This window comes from Cherax quadricarinatus, chromosome 48, assembly GCF_038502225.1.
Source record: "Cherax quadricarinatus isolate ZL_2023a chromosome 48, ASM3850222v1, whole genome shotgun sequence".
In the NCBI taxonomy this organism is placed as follows: domain Eukaryota; kingdom Metazoa; phylum Arthropoda; class Malacostraca; order Decapoda; family Parastacidae; genus Cherax; species Cherax quadricarinatus.
This window is the reverse complement of record NC_091339.1, coordinates 15,516,876-15,533,690: the sequence shown is the minus strand read 5'-3', so window position 1 is coordinate 15,533,690 and position 16,815 is coordinate 15,516,876. Positions and strand designations below refer to the sequence as shown.

Sequence of the window (16,815 nt, the reverse complement as noted above, 5' to 3'; positions counted from 1 at the left end):
ACTGGAGATATACATAGCTCTCAGTAAAGTTTGCGGGCATACATACATGTCATGAAGCATAGAAACCACAATACTATGACCTGAAGGCCAGAATACCACGGCCGCAAGGCCACAACACCATGGCCGCAAGGCCACAACACCATGGCCGCAAGGCCACAACACCATGGCCGCAAGGCCACAACACCATGGCCGCAAGGCCACAACACAATGGCCGCAAGGCCACAATACCACGGCTACAAAAAATACACAACTCACTGTCTAGTTATTACTACATATATGAAATATCGACAATTTGATAAGCAAGACGAATTTTTTTAAGTGTTGCACATGAATCTAACTTATCAGCCCACAAACCTTGCAGAGATGGATACCGAAACGTCGTATTATTCACCCCCACGTTTCGAAATATGTGGCTTGGCTGTGAATAACACTCCTTATATAGATGTATATTCAGGCAGCAGGATGACCTTTTTTTTAACTAATCAATTTTCTTTTCTGTGGCGACAGTATATGGAACAGTGGGGGGCATGGGCGGCGTTCCCCTTCCCAGTACCTTCCCGTGGGCGGCCATGGGCGTGGGCGTAAGAGGGAAGCCCCGGCGAGGCATGCTACGACGGGCGGTGTTCAGCGATTTCCAGCGCAAGGGTCTGGAAGACCGCTTCCAGGTGCAGAAGTACATCAGCAAGCCAGACCGTAAGAAGCTGGCTGAGAAGCTTGGTCTTAAAGACTCCCAGGCGAGTACTTTTACAAAGAGTAATCTTCCACGATTATTACTTGAAGAATGAGACACATCTGCAATATCTGGGAATCCTTACTGAGGAAACGTTTCGCCAGCCAGTGGCTTCTTCAGTCCAATACAAAGAATGGAGAAAGATGAGTAGTAGTAGTTTGAGGTAATCAGTCCCTCAGCCTGGAATCGATGTGTTCAATCCATCGATGGAACACATCGACTCCAGGCTGAGGGACTGATTACCTCAAACTCCTCCTCATCTTTCCCCGTTCTTCGTTGTACTGGACTGATGAAGTCACTGGCTGGCGAAAAGTTTCCTCAATAGAGATTCCCAAATGTTGTACAAGTGTCTCATTCTTCAACTTCTCAGTTTTCTAAATACATCACGTATATTAATCTTTAAGACTCCCAGGCAAGTACTCTTACAAGAGTTATCTTCCACGTATTACTCCCCCTTTATCTTTAACAGTTATAATAGTTATTTTTACGCCCCCTTTCTGCAGTTATCATAGTTAATGTCTTGTGTCCACTATTCTCTCAGCACAATTCAATGCTTTCATGACACTGAAAAAAAATTATGCTATCATTCATCTCTCTAGATTTTCAATCACATTTTTAATGCTTATTATTATTATTATATTATTATTATTATTATTATTATTAACGAAAAATGCTCAACCCACATGAGTTTACTACCCCCCTTTCGTTACATTTGGTTAAAAAAATATTCCAGGGCGAGATTGTTCCAGGGTGAGATTGTTCCAGGGTGGGATTGTTCCAGGGTGGAATTGTTTCAGGGCGGGAGTATTCCAGGGCGTGATTGTTCCAGGACGTGATTGTTCCAGGACGAAATCGTTCCAGGGTGGGAGTGTACGAGCGTGGGTTTTTTTTTAGGGTGGGATTTTTCTAGGGCGAGATTGTTTGTTTCAGAGTGGGATTGTACTAGGTTGGGATTTTTTCAGGGTGAGTGTTCCATGGTGGGATTGTTCCTGAGTGTGATTGCGCCAGAGGTTTGTGAAGTCAAGTTTCGCATTGTGTAGAGCTTCATCGAGTGAAGATGACTTAACAGTGTTCTACACAAAGTGAAATGTCCAAATAAAAGCTTTATCGGCATCTCTCCCTCGCCCCTCTCATCATTCTCTCTCTCTCTCTCTCTCTCTCTCTCTCTCTCTCTCTCTCTCTCCTTCACTATCGCCAGCAATACGAGATTTTTAGACCTATCGCTTGCCGTGCTTCTATCACTGCGATAGTAACCGCACGACAGTTATGTAAATAGTTCATTACCACTGTAACTGGCTGGGCTATCAACTGGTGTTCAGTCCCTGGACCCATTATGTGCCTCCGTAATATTTAAACTACTGACCATAGCATAGGTATAGGGGTGCATAATGAAGATTTTCAACTCTCTATCTCGAACATGTATCAACTCCGTTTGCTTGACGTGACTCTGTCTTCCACATGTCTCAATCCAGTTCCTCGTAGATAAACTGCCACAAATTTCCTAATCCATCAACTTACAATCTCAGGAACTGGTTGATAACGAAAGATGTTGAAACTCATCGCTTCCCCCCCCCCCCCGTTCCTCTCTCCCTCCGTCCCATTCCCTTCCCTAACATCCTCCTCCTCCTCTTCCTTCTCACGTCCATTTAACGACCCTCACATATTTCTAAACATCCAAATGACGGTGTTTTCAATGCGTCCATTATTTTTAATCATTACTATAGTATTTACCTCATTATTATTATTATTATTATTATTAGTAGTAGTAGTAGTAGTAGTAATTAACGACTAAACTTTGATATTATAATTATATTAAGATTATACTAGCATTTATATTACCTATTATTATTATTATTATTATTATTATTATTATTATTATTATTATTATAATTAGTAGTAGTAGTAATAATAATAATAACAGTAACCTATCACTGATTATTGTAAGTACTCAATATTAATTTTACTTTCATTAGTACAGTATTAACTACCAATTTCTAATTTCGTATTTAAATAACTTTATTATTGGTATTTAGTCAGACTTGACGCCGGAGCCACCGAGGTTTCTTCCTGCTCGGTTTCTCCGTTATAATACCTGAGATATCGTTTATCTAATTCTTCACGCCTTCCTACTTTCATTTTTTCCTTCCTGCGTGTTGTGCACTATCCGACCTGGGAGACAGACCACCAGCCTGGGAAAGACCGCCGGCATGGAACCAGCCATACCACGGGTCTGGGGCCAGTCACACCTCGGGTCTGGGGCCAGCCATACCACGGGTCTGGGGCCAGTCACACCTCGGGTCTGGGGCCAGCCATACCACGGGTCTGGGGCCAGTCACACCTCGGGTCTGGGGCCAGCCATACCACGGGTCTGGGGCCAGTCACACCTCGGGTCTGGGGCCAGCCATACCACGGGTCTGGGGCCAGTCACACCTCGGGTCTGGGGCCAGCCATACCACGGGTCTGGGGCCAGTCACACCTCGGGTCTGGGGCCAGTCACACCTCGGGTCTGGGGCCAGCCATACCACGGGTCTGGGGCCAGTCACACCTCGGGTCTGGGGCCAGTCACACCTCGGGTCTGGGGCTAGCCACACCACGGGTCTGGGGCCAGCCACACCACGGGACTGGGGCCAGTCACACCTTGGGTCTGGGGCTAGCCACACCACGGGTCTGGGGCCAGTCACACCTCGGGTCTGGGGCTAGCCACACCACGGGTCTGGGGCCAGTCACACCTCGGGTCTGGGGCTAGCCACACCACGGGTCTGGGGCCAGCCATACCACGGGTCTGGGGCCACACCTCGGGTCTGGGGATAGCCACACCACGGGTCTGGGGCCAGCCACACCACGGGTCTGGAGCCAGCCACACCACGGTCTGGAGTCAGCCACACCACGGGTCTGGAGCCAACTACACCACGGGTCTGGAGCCAGCCACACCACGGGTCTGGAGCCAGCCACACCACGGGTCTGGAGCCAGCCACACCACGGGTCTGGAGCCAGCCACACCACGGGTGTGGAGCCAGCCACACCACGGGTCTGGAGCCAGCCACACCACGGGTCTGGAGCCAGCCACACCACGGGTCTGGAGCCAGCCACACCACGAGTCTGGAGCCAGCCACACCACGGGTCTGGAGCCAGCCACACCACGGGTCTGGAGCCAACCACACCACGGGTCTGGAGTCAGCCACACCACGGGTCTGAGGCCAGCCACACCACGGGTCTGAGGCCAGCCACACCTCGGGTCTGGAGCCAGCCACACCACAGGTCTGGAGCCAGCCACACCACGGGTCTGGAGCCAGCCACACCTTGGGTCTGAAGCCAGCCACACCACGGATCTGGAACCAGCCACACCACGGGTCTGAAGCCAGCCACACCACGGGTCTGGAGTCAGCCACACCACGGGTCTGAGGCCAGCCACACCACGGTCTGGAGCCAGCCACACCATGTGTCTGGAGCCAGCCACACCACGGGTCTGGAGCCACCTACACCACGGGTCTGGAGCCAGCCACACCACGGGTCTGGAGCCAGCCACACCACGGGTCTAGTGCCACCCACACCACGGGTCTGGAGCCAGCTACACCACGGGTCTGGAGCCAGCCACACCACGCGCCTGGAGCCAGCTACGCCACGGGTCTGAAGCCAGCCACACCACGGGTCTGGAGTCAGCCACACCACGGGTCTGGAGTCAGCCACACCACGGATCTGGAGTCAGCCACACCACGGATCTGGAACCAGCCACACCACGGGTCTGGAGCCAGCCACACCACGGGTCTGGAGCCAGCCACACCACGGGTCTGGAACCAGCCACACCACAGGTCTGGAGCCAGCCACACCACGGGTCTAGAGCCAGCCACACCACGGGTCTAGAGCCAGCCACACCACGGGTCTGGAGCCAGCCACACCACGAGTCTGGAGCCAGCCACACCACGGGTCTGGAACCAGCCACACCACAGGTCTGGAACCAGCCACACCACGGGTCTGGAGCCAGCCACACCACGAGTCTGGAGCCAGCCACACCACGGGTCTGGAACCAGCCACACCACGGGTCTGGAACCAGCCACACCACGGGTCTGGAGCCAGCCACACCACGGGTCTGGAACCAGCCACACCACAGGTCTGGAACCAGCCACACCACGGGTCTGGAGCCAGCCACACCACGAGTCTGGAGCCAGCCACACCACGGGTCTGGAGCCAGCCACACCACGGGTCTGGAGCCAGCCACACCACAGGTCTGGAGCCAGCCACACCACGGGTCTGGAGCCAGCCACACCACAGGTCTGGAGCCAGCCACACCACAGGTCTGGAGCCAGCCACACCACAGGTCTGGAGCCAGCCACACCACGGGTCTGGAACCAGCCACACCACAGGTCTGGAGCCAGCCACACCACAGGTCTGGAGCCAGCCACACCACGGGTCTGGAACCAGCCACACCACAGGTCTGGAGCCAGCCACACCACGAGTCTGGAGCCAGCCACACCACAGGTCTGGAACCAGCCACACCACGGGTCTGGAACCAGCCACACCACAGGTCTGGAGCCAGCCACACCACAGGTCTGGAGCCAGCCACACCACGGGTCTGGAACCAGCCACACCACAGGTCTGGAGCCAGCCACACCACGAGTCTGGAGCCAGCCACACCACAGGTCTGGAGCCAGCCACACCACGAGTCTGGAGCCAGCCACACCACCATCACTGGACTGACCTTCACTATGCTGGTTGTATTGTCAAGTCTTCGTCAACTTTGAGTGATTCCCTCATTTTTTCACTGGATTTAAACCGTCAAGTATTTTAATGGATTTGTGTATCAAATGTGATTGTGTTCGCTGTATTTTACATATTTTTCAGAGTTAATATTTTACTAACCTTATTTTTAAATTAAATACGGAAGCTCAATAAAATTCACAATATTAAGAACTTCAATAGTAAGCTAATATTTTTTTTTAAACCAAATAATCGTAATTCTGAGGGAAATTTTGAAAATTCCTGAAAATTATATTATTATAACCAAGCGTTAAACCCATAAGCCCCTGAAAATGATAGCGTTTTTATCCTCGTTTTTCTACCTGGACTTTAATTCTTGAATTTTATTATCGTTTTGTTCCCGTTTCCCGCGTTTTTTTCTCTCTCTTCTTCCAGCATTTTATCCAATCTGCAGTTTTTCTTTATTTTCGAGCTATTTTCTCACGTCTCTGGGTTTTGTGAAGTTCCCTCTGTCTTCTCTCATTGTTCCCATCTTTTGTTAAATTAGACACTTGTGCAAATCTTGGGTATCTTTATTGAGGAAACGTTTCGCCACACAGTGGCTTCATCAGTCCATACGTAGAAGAAACTAAAATTCCGATCTTTTCTTCTAATATTCCCCACGCCCATCCTTATTTCTTATTTTCCCTGTGCACTTGATACGTCAAATTGTTTTTTCTCTCAAATGACCCGAGTTTTTTTTCAACACTTATTATTTTACCTAAGTCTTTACTTCCTGCGTCATTTTCTTTAGTTCCCCTCGTCTTCTTTATTTCCCGCGTCTTCTTTATTTCCCGCGTCTTCTTTATTTCCCGCGTCTTCTTTATTTCCCGCGTCTCCTTTATTTCCCTCGTCGTCTTTATTTTCCGCGTTTTCTTTATTTCCCGCGTCTTCCTTATTTTCCGCGTCATCCTTATTTCCCGCGCCTTCTTTATTTCCCTCTTTATTTTCCGCGTCTTATTTCCCGTGTCTTCCTTATGTCCCGCATCTTCGTTATTTCCCGCGTCTTCTTTATTCCCCGCGTCTTCCTTATTCCCCGCGTCTTCCTTATTTCCCTCTTCATTTCCCGCGTCTTTATTTCCCGCGTCCTTATTTCACGCGACTTCTTTATTTTCCGCGTCTTTTCCTTAGTTCCACGTCATTTTTTTTAACCTCCCGCTTTTTTTTTAAGCTCCCGCTTTTGTTTTTTTTAGCTTCCGCGTTTTTCTGAAGCTCCCGCGCTTTTCTAGAGTTCCCGAGTTTTTCTTAACTTCTCGCATTTTTTCTGAGGTTCCCGTGTTTTTCTAAAGTTTCCGCATTTTCCTGAAGTTCATTCGTTTTTTCTGGAGCTCCCGCATTTTTCTGAAGTTCCCGCACTTCTTTTTACCTTTGGAACTTTGTTAAAACAAGAGAATAGTTTACGCGATAAAGAGAAATATTTTCTTTAAACCAACATGGGTTCAGGGCAGGTCGCTCCTGCCTCTCACAACTACTGGATCACTATGACATGGCCTTGGATGCACTGGAAGAAAATCAGAATGCAGATGTAATATACACAGACTTTGCAAAAGCATTTGACAAATGCGATCATGGCGTAATAGCCCATAAAATACGTGCTAAAGGAATAACTGGGAAAGTGAGGAGATGGATCTTCAACTTCCTAACAAATCGAACACAAAGAGTAGTGGTCAACAGAGTTAAATCGGAGGCTGCCATAGTGAAGAGCTCTGTTCCACAAGGCACAGTACTCGCCCCCATCTTATTCCTTATCCTCATATCAGACATAAATAGAGATATACACCACAGCACCGTATCATCCTTTGCGGATGATACTAGGATCTGCATGAGGCTGTCATCTGCTGAGGACGCGGTTAACCTCCAAGAAGATATAAACAGTTTTCCAGTGGGCAACGGTAAACAATATGATGTTCAATGAGGACAAATTCCAACTACTCCGTTATGGAAAACTGGAGGAGATAATAACTAGAACAGAATATACTACTGACTCCGGCCATACAATAGAGCGGAAAAATAATGTAAGGGACCTGGGAGTAGTAATGTCTGAGGATCTCACTTTCAAGGATCACAACAGTGCCACGATCGCACGTGCAAAGAAAATGATAGGATGGATAATGAGAACTTTCAAAACGAGAGATGCCAAGCCCATGATGATCCTTTTCAAATCACTTGTTCTCTCTAGGCTAGAATACGTACTGCTGTACATTAACATCTCCATTCAAAGCAGGTGAAATCGCAGATCTAGAGAGTGTACAGAGATCCTTTACTGCGCGTATAAGTTCTGTCAAGCACCTTAACTACTGGGAACGCTTGCAAGCACTTGACTTGTACTCGTTGGAACGCAGGAGGGAGAGATATATCATAATCTACACTTGGAAAATCTTGGAAGGAATGGTCCCAAATCTGCACACAGAAATCACTCCCTACGAAAGTAAAAGACTGGGCAGGCGATGCAAAATGCCCCCAATAAAAAGTAGGGGCGCCATTGGTACACTAAGAGAAAACACCATAAGTGTCCGGGGCCCAAAACTGTTCAACAGCCTCCCATCAAGCATTAGGGGAATTGCCAATAAACCCCTGACTGCCTTCAAGAGAGAGCTGGACAGATACCTAAAGTCAGTGCCGGATCAGCCGGGCTGTGGCTCGTACGTTGGACTGCGTGCGGCCAGCAGTAACAGCCTAGTTGATCAGGCCCTGATCCATCGGGAGGCCTGGTCATGGACCGGGCCGAGGGGGCGTTGATCCCCGGAATAACCTCCAGGCAAGCCTTAAGAGCGAAACATTTTTCATGATACGAACACGTTTCGTACCTGTCTTGTCTCCGTTAATGTGAACAATACATCCCAGAGTCAAAAAAAAAAGATACATGTCTTTTTTTTTCTTGTTTTCTTTCTCTAAGGTAAGATTGGGTAAACCAGCGGATTCTTACCCAGTTATGAGTCATCATTTGTCTAAGAACCCGTGTTAATTTTCAGTTTCATCCTTGGACTAAGACCCCGTGTTACAGTTTTATCCATGGACTAAAACCCCGTGTTACTAACAGTTTCACTCCTGGACTAAGACCCCGTGTTAATTTCCAGTTTCATCCCTGGACTATGATCCCGTGTTAATAAAAGGTCACTGAACTAAGACCCCGTGCTAATTACAGGTCATCACTGTACTAAGACCCTGTGTTAATTATGTCACTAGACTAAGACCCCGTATTAGTTACAGGTCATCCCTGGAGTACGATCCCGTGTTAATAACAGATTATCACTGGACTATAACCCAGTGTTAATAACAGGTCATCACTGGACTAAGACCCGGTGTTAATTACAGGTCATCACTGGACTATGACCCCGTGTTAATAACAAGTCATCCCTGCACTAAGACCCCGTGTTAATAACAGATCATCACTGGACTATAAACAAGTGTTAATAACAGGTCATCACTGGACCAAGACCCGGTGTTAATTACAGGTCATCACTGGACTAACACCCCGTGTTAATTACAGGTCATCACTGGACTATAACCCAGTGTTAATAACAGGTCATCACTGGATCAAGACCCGGTGTTAATTACAGGTCATCACTGAACTAACACCCCGTGTCAGAAGACACTTGGTTCACGAGGCACAGTGTCAGTTCCCTGGTTTATTTTGTCACACTTCCTGATTTACTGAATATCTTTCAAATATTTTTCGCGATCTTATTCCTTTTTTTTTTTTCATTTTGCACTTTCCCATTCTTCCTGTTTATCCAATATTTTATTCCCAACTTTTCATATTTTGTTCCCAGCCTTCCCTTCCCTCCCCTTGCTTCACCTTCATGTGCTTTCTGCAGTGCGTTATTATCCCCACACATTTCCCCCCGCGCAATCTCCCCATCTTTTTTTTCCCCCGCGTTTTTTTCAGCAACATTTACTTCACGCTCTTTTTTCCCCGAGCCTTTTCCTCTTTTTTCGCGCGCTTTTTTTCCCCCGGCTTTTTCTCCCCGTGCTTTCCTCCCCGCGTCGCGCCCTGGCGACAACACCTCCGTCTCATCATTAGCAGAGAGCTCATGCCGGCGACAGTTGGCCACGACGGCTCTGCCTTTATTTATCACAGTCGTATTATTACTGCCTGTGTCGAGAGGGGCCGCCACACGGTTACAGATTCCCCTTCGGTAAATTAATGTGTTTCTTGTGGAGGGAGTCGGGGTGGGAGGGGAGGTGACGAGTGTGACCTGCTTTGTTTGAGTTATCTACGTCTGTGAACGCACATTACGTCTGTGAAAGCGCATTTAGTTCTATGAACGCATATCTATGCTCAGTGATCATGCATATACGTCTATGAATGTACATCTAAGTCTAAGAACACAGTGAATATCTACGTTTCTGAAGATGTTAATAAAAGTATTAGTCAGAGGGCTGAAGAGGGTTTGTTGAGGTGGTTTGGTCATTTAGAGAGAATGGATCAAAGTAGAATGACATGGAGAGCATTTAAATCTGTAGGGAAAGGAAGGCGGGGTAGGGGTCGTCCTCGAAAAGGTTGGAGGGAGGGGGTAAAGGAGGTGTTGTGGGCGAGGGGTTTGGACTTCCAGCAAGCGTGCGTGAGCATGTTAGGAGTGAATGGAGACGAATGATATTTGGGACCTGACGAGCTGTTGGAGTGCGAGCAGGGTAATAAATAGTGAAAGGATTCAGGGAAACCGGTTATTTTATATAACCGGACTTGAGACCTGGAAATGGGAAGCACAATGCCTGCACTCTAAAGGAGGGGTTTGGGATATTGGCAGTTTGGAGGGATATATTGTGTATTTTTATATGTATATACTTCTAAACTGTTGTATTCTGGACACCTCTGCAAAAACAGTGATTATGTGTGAGTGAGGTGAAAGTGTTGAATGATGATGAAAGTATTTTCTTTTTGGGGATTTTCTTTCTTTTTGGGTCACCCTGCCTCGGTGGGAGACGGCCGACTTGTTGAAAAAAAAAATATAATTATATATATATATATATATATATATATATATATATATATATATATATATATATATCGTAACATTCCGTGACCCCCCCTCGACCTTTGACCACAAGTGTTCAGTAAAAAGAACAGAACAGATGGTGTTGGAACCCATGGTGAGCATCTTGCAGCGTTAAAAACACCCTTGAGCTAGCTATCTACAATTCAGCAACAACTGCAATATCGGGAAAGATATGTGAGGTAGCTGTGTAATAGCTAGGAATGACACTACTAACGACAGCAGCAAGAGCACAGATGTTGTTTTAAAGCCGGCTCTGAGACACAAACACTCAGCACTGCCAACCAAGCCGCTTACTTAATTGAGTTTAAAAGCCTATCGACCACACGACGGCCATTACGGCTGCTTGTGGACTTTTTCACCACCCGTCAAGAATACTTTAATCCTTGATAAATTAAACACATGTGCAACATTGGGTATGTTACTGAGGAAACGTTCCGCCACACAGTGGCTTCATCAGTCCTACACAAAGAAAAACGAAGATCAGAAGGAATTTGAGGTAATCAGTACCTCAGACTGGAGTCGGCTACAGGCTGAGGGACTGATTACCTCAAACTCCTTTTGATGAAGCCACTGTGTGGTGAAACATTACCACACTAGATACCCAAGGGTGGCACGTGTGTCTAATTTATTAACTTGTCGGTTCTCTGAATCATTTCTCTACACTTTAACCCTTAGCATAAGGAATAAAACACACCCTTCATCATATATTCACTGATATATATATATATATATATATATATATATATATATATATATATATATATATATATATATATATATATATGCAATAAGATCACAGTAAACAGGTGATTTCAAAATATGCAAAACAACCACTCTGAAAGAATAGAGAAATTCCAAGCGCTTTCGTGATAATGTTAGTAGTCACGAAAGCGCTTGGAATTTCTCTATTCTTTCAGAGTGGTTGTTTTGCATATATATATATATATATATATATATATATATATATATATATATATATATATATATATATATATATATATATATATATATATATATATATATTGGTGCAAATAACCTTCCTTGTGTAAGCCATCAGCAGTGTTTGTAACAAACTAAAAACACTTGAACAAGTCATTATCAATGGTGCAAAGTTAAAATCTTGTAAAGTCATACCCTTGTGCAAGTCTTTAGCAGTGCTGCAAATTCAAGTCCTTGTAAAAGTCATTACATTAGCAGTGTTGCAAAGTCAAGCCCTTGTACAGGTTATTAGCAGTGTTGCTAACACTCAAAGCCTTTGTATACGTCACGAGCAAGTTGCCAAGTAGCGCCACTAAGAACACACATAAACGCTGGCAATAACCATTAAACACAGCTAAAAACAATGGCGGTAAATGTTCTTTTTCCCCGCCAGTGCCTCTGGGAGGCAGGCAGCCAGCCAGCCAGCCAGCGCCTCGCTATAAATCTTGGCGGGTCATAATAACACATTTGTCGAGTTAACGCTCCACTCCATCAGAACACAGCTGCCACCAATCACCGCCGCCCTTACAACTTCATCGACCACTCAGGAGCTGTGTTACAAAACTACTTCCACAAATCACGGCGAGTCTTGTTTCTTCAACCAATCAGTGGTCGCCTTGTCCAGACCTGATTTACGGCAACGCCAAGCAAGCCTAGTAATTCTCGTCATATAATAATTACATTTAAAACGAGTAACTCATGTCACAGGCAGGCTACACAACATAACAAATGTTTTCTTCATTTAACTTTCTTCTCTCTTTTATATATTGTGCTTAATAAATCTTATTTTACACATTTTGAGTGTTATCACTCACTATGATAACAGGAGCACGTTATCGTAGTGAGTTTAGGGAGCAACGTTCAGTGTAAACAGACTGGCTGATGTTGTAGCAGCCAGGCTTAGGCTTGGTTAGAACATGTACTTCTCACAGTTCAGCAGACACAGATGAACAAATTAAATGCACATTATGTGGTCAGTCTTATGGTCATTATCTCACACTATGGGCTTCATTGTTCACTTGAGGAATCATAGATACAATATAAAAATCTATGTGACACATCAAGGCATCTTATTAATAAAAATAAGATACCAGACATTAAGCAAATATCCTAAATTTGCTTGCAATAGATAAAGACGTTTCTTCTCGTCGTATTTGTTTGGACCTCCTCTTTTCTGCAACACTGCAAGATCCTCATGCGTTAAGTGCAATACGAAAAGCCTAGAGCTATCATTCAACTCCCCCCGTGGTTGTATTGCGTCTTGTATTGCTTATTCGCGATTTTTGCACATTTAAGCAAGTTTTCTCATTCAAGAAAGGTATGTTTCCCCCCCTCTTGAAAATGTTTCTGTGGGCACACAATGCTGGTGATGCTGACATCTACCAAGTATACACATTAAGCTTCCATATTCTCTATTGTGCGATATTTTAAATGCAAAGTGAAGGAGTCCAAAATTGAACAATAAGCATTGTTAATTAATTTTAACGTGCTATTAAATTCTGGATGTGCTTTCTCAATCACATTTATCAAAGTGGCACTATATGAAGGAGTTGTATACGAGAGTTGACTATATCGTGATTTTAGGCTGAGTCGATAAGGTAACTCGAACTTCCCTAAACATATATATCTACTATTTTATATGCATTGATTGGTAGATTTCTGTGAAGTTATATGGTAAACAAATATACAATTTTTGCACCAAAACTAAGCTGCCTCTCCCAAGTTTGTTAAAATTAACATATTATTATTTAACTCAGTCCTACCTAACCTTAAAGAAGGTCAGCCTCAACTGAGCTAGCATTATTGAACATCAATATAATGTTTTAATTTCGTGATATTTGGATTGATTTTTACGGGGCTATTGCAACAGTGAGTTTTTACACACTAATTGACAAAACTATCGTTGCTTTATGAGCTAAGCCCGCAAGCTCTGTCTAAAAATTCTGACACTAACCATTGTTTACACCTGACCACATCTAAATTTCTCTCATCCTAAATGACTCAGTTCAGTTGATTTTTATTGACTAACATCTCTTGGGTACTCGTACCTAACTCCCGATACTAATGATCAGTATCTCCTAGGTAACTATCTCCTCAAACATTTACCTAACTGATAAATATCTTCCTATTTACTTGTCTAACAACCTCTCTGCACACTTTACCATTAATATTAACCACTAACTTACCATTCACTAACTCTGCTTAAAAGACATCAAGTTGGGAATAAACTCCCAAGTTGACTATTCTTAGATTTCACAAGCAACAGCTCATAGTAATTTATTTTTATTCCCGAGTCCTGCTTTTTGTTCATTTAAGAGGAACGTTAGTTCAGCACTAAGAACAACAACTCTTGGCCTCCTGATAAAATTTTCGTTTAACAGATGAGATTACTGAAGACTAGATACACGTCACAGAACATTCTTGTCTCTTCACTCTTGTCCTTTGTATGTTACTTATATCCAAATCAGAATAATTAACCAGTGATTATTAGCTTTATATTCATGGGGTAAGGCTTAACCCGTAGTGTGGTGTAAGTTATGATCTATGGTAGTCCACAGCTAAGATTTATGTATTTACTTGAAGCGCTAAACCCGTTTAGGTAATCTAAGGCATGGAGTGACTCGTCCGCACTGCCGGATCGCTATAGTCTCCACTCTCATATGAGAGGTCAGAGGGTTAGGTCACTTACAGAGAATCGAGTCTCCGCGCTTCCCACATAAAAAAAAAAAAAAAAAGATTCACGTTAATGGTGGGGTCCACTTGGCTGAGTCGTGAAGACCCATCATTATGCTTTAATCTACAGCTAAGATTTGAGATCACAACTTAGTGGCGGGAGTCGCGTGTACCAAAAACCAGGTCCGGGGATCAAATAAGCAGTTGGACAAGGATAACACACCTAAGATTCTTAATAACGCTGGATAACTTAACCAGTAGGAGCAACACAGCACATGTTAACTCACAATCTCTTGCTACTTCGCAGGTGAAAATATGGTTCCAAAACCGGCGGATGAAGTGGCGGAACTCCAAAGAGCGGGAGCTTCTGGCGGCGGGAGGCACCCGCGAGCAGACGCTGCCCACTAAGAACAACCCCAACCCAGACCTCTCCGACGTCGGCGACGACGCCAGGACCGCCACCGCCGTCGCTACCTCCAAGGACGATCTCTCTCTCCAGCCCAGCGACGACTTGTATCATAAAGACCAGGACTACCAGGGCCGAAGCGAGGATGACGCCTTCGTCGGACAACAGGCCAGAACGGACGCCTTCTCGTCGTCGCTGGCGTCGTCGATGCCGGCTAAGATACAGATCAAGGACCTGTCGTCACTCTCCAGCTACGGAAAGGCGTCGGGACCGTACGCCTTTCCATACCAAGAGGCCGACGGCGACTACTCCGACGAGGACATCAATGTCACCGACGAACTGGGAGGCTCTAATAACGAAGACAGTGAGAATGATTAGTCCTCGACGCCTCAGTTGGCAAAGAAAAAAGCTCTACGATGAAACAAAACGAGCTTGTTGATGACGTTAATCGCGCCCTGATGGGCCATGGAGATCGCGTTTTTACCGGGGGTCTCCGACGTTTGGTTCAAAATGAACCTTTGAGGGAGCCCTAAAAGGTATCATGTGTCAAACTTGTTAGTACGGTCGAGTTGTGGTAGTGATCCTTCCAGCACGTTCACCTCCTGGGTCACTCATATCACTTCAACCCTTCCCTCCCTTCCCTCAAGGGTCGTAGCTAACGGTCGTCATCAGTGACATTACGTCAACGGGAATCGATTCGTCATGAATCTCCACATGACACTAAATACTTAGCCAAACTGTTCAACATCTTAATGCAAGAATTACCGTTCCCTAAATTCATCAAGTTTGAGGTACAAATGAAGAAGTAAACTTCCCTTTAAGAGAGGTGCCTAGAACCAGGTGAGGGGCTCTTAATCTTAGGAATCTATCTGCATAACCCATACAATTTAGCACTTCACATGTGATAATAAAAGCTCCTTTAGAACTCAGCAAACCATGGAAGAAGCAGATGAGGCAAACACCTCACACAGACACCAAGTATCTCACATCCATGGTGAAGCGGCTAAGATGGTGCAGGATTTACAAGGTGACTTTCTATCGGTTTCCGCAGTGAACTTTTGTCTAGACCAAACTTTATATCACCATGACTATAGTGTGAAGGAAAGCTGAATCTCACAGACTTCGCTCGAGTTATCGAAGTGGGCCACACCAACAGCTGAAACCTTAGGAACATCTGTCAGATATTTCTGGGTGGCCAAGTTAGGTGCTACTAACAACAGTCGCGAGGAACACCTAGCAAAAATACCTGGAAGAGAACACCTAGCTGAGAACAACCACGAGGGAACCCCTGAGAGGGGACACCTGGCAGGGAACACCTGGCAGGGAACACCCGCGAGGGAACACCTGCCCCACACGACCGTAACTTTACCTGCGTGTTTTATCAATAATATTGTGATATATGATCATATGGTTTATCTTTTTACGCTTATTATACTTTCTTCCCTCGTACGGTGCGTTCTTTGTAAATATGTTTTCGTTGCGAAACTGGGTGGTAGGCGCGAGAGAGGGAGAGAAAGAGAAGAGGGAGATAAAGGAAGAAAGAGGGGGATTAAGATGAGAAAAGAGTAGCGGGACAATAAAGTGAAGAAGATAGGGTGAAGACAAATGAAAAGAGGGATATTAAGGTGGAGAAAGAGGAGAAGAATAAAGGAGAATAAGAAGAGTTAGAGGCAAATATAGCCCCTCCCTCCCTGCCGTAGGCCGACCTCTGCTAGTAAGGGATGCCTCTCACTCTGCAACCTCTACCTCCAAGATACGAGTCCTCTCCAAGCTCTGAGCTCCCGTGCCTGGGTTGCAAGCTCTGTGCATATGCAGAATTTGGCATTTTCAGACCAAAAAAAAATCAAATTGAATTTTATCTCTCCTGAAAAATTCAGATATTTTAACTCTGAACTCAAGGCTCATATTATGGAGGTGGGTGTGGGCGTGGTGGGCGTGAGCGTCAGAGTCGTGTATAAATAGGTGTGGAATTGGCCCATGTGTCTGTGTACCGCAGGTGTGGGCGCGGGCTATGTGTGTGTGTGTGTGTGTGTGTGTGTGTGTGTGTGTGTGTGTGTGTGTGTGTGTGTGTGTGTGTGTGTGTGTGTGTGTGTGTGTCGCAAGTGTGGGTTCGACCCAGGTATGGGCTCAGCCCACATGTACGTGTGCCACACCTGCCTATCTTTCTCCTGTCACCTATGAACAGTAAACATATCAGAGTTATTACAAACACATGTTTCTTTTATTTATTCCTTTACTTGGGCGAACTGGAGAAATGATTCGAGGAGAGGGAGGGCAGCTCCAAATCCTTGGTT

At 45.5% G+C, this 16,815-nt stretch overlaps 1 protein-coding gene across 1 annotated transcript in view; it reads left to right on the top strand.

The window, feature by feature from the left end:
* The window catches only part of LOC128696129 (homeobox protein DBX1-like), a 35,325-nt gene extending 18,780 nt beyond the window's left edge, over positions 1-16,545 (top strand). Inside the window, exons 3-4 of the mRNA XM_053787221.2 lie at positions 508-734; positions 14,423-16,545. Of these exons, the coding sequence (XP_053643196.1) occupies positions 508-734; positions 14,423-14,899 (704 nt within the window). The 3' untranslated portion in view covers positions 14,900-16,545. The remainder of the gene's footprint in view (positions 1-507; positions 735-14,422) is intronic.
* Positions 16,546-16,815: the final 270 nt, after the last annotated feature.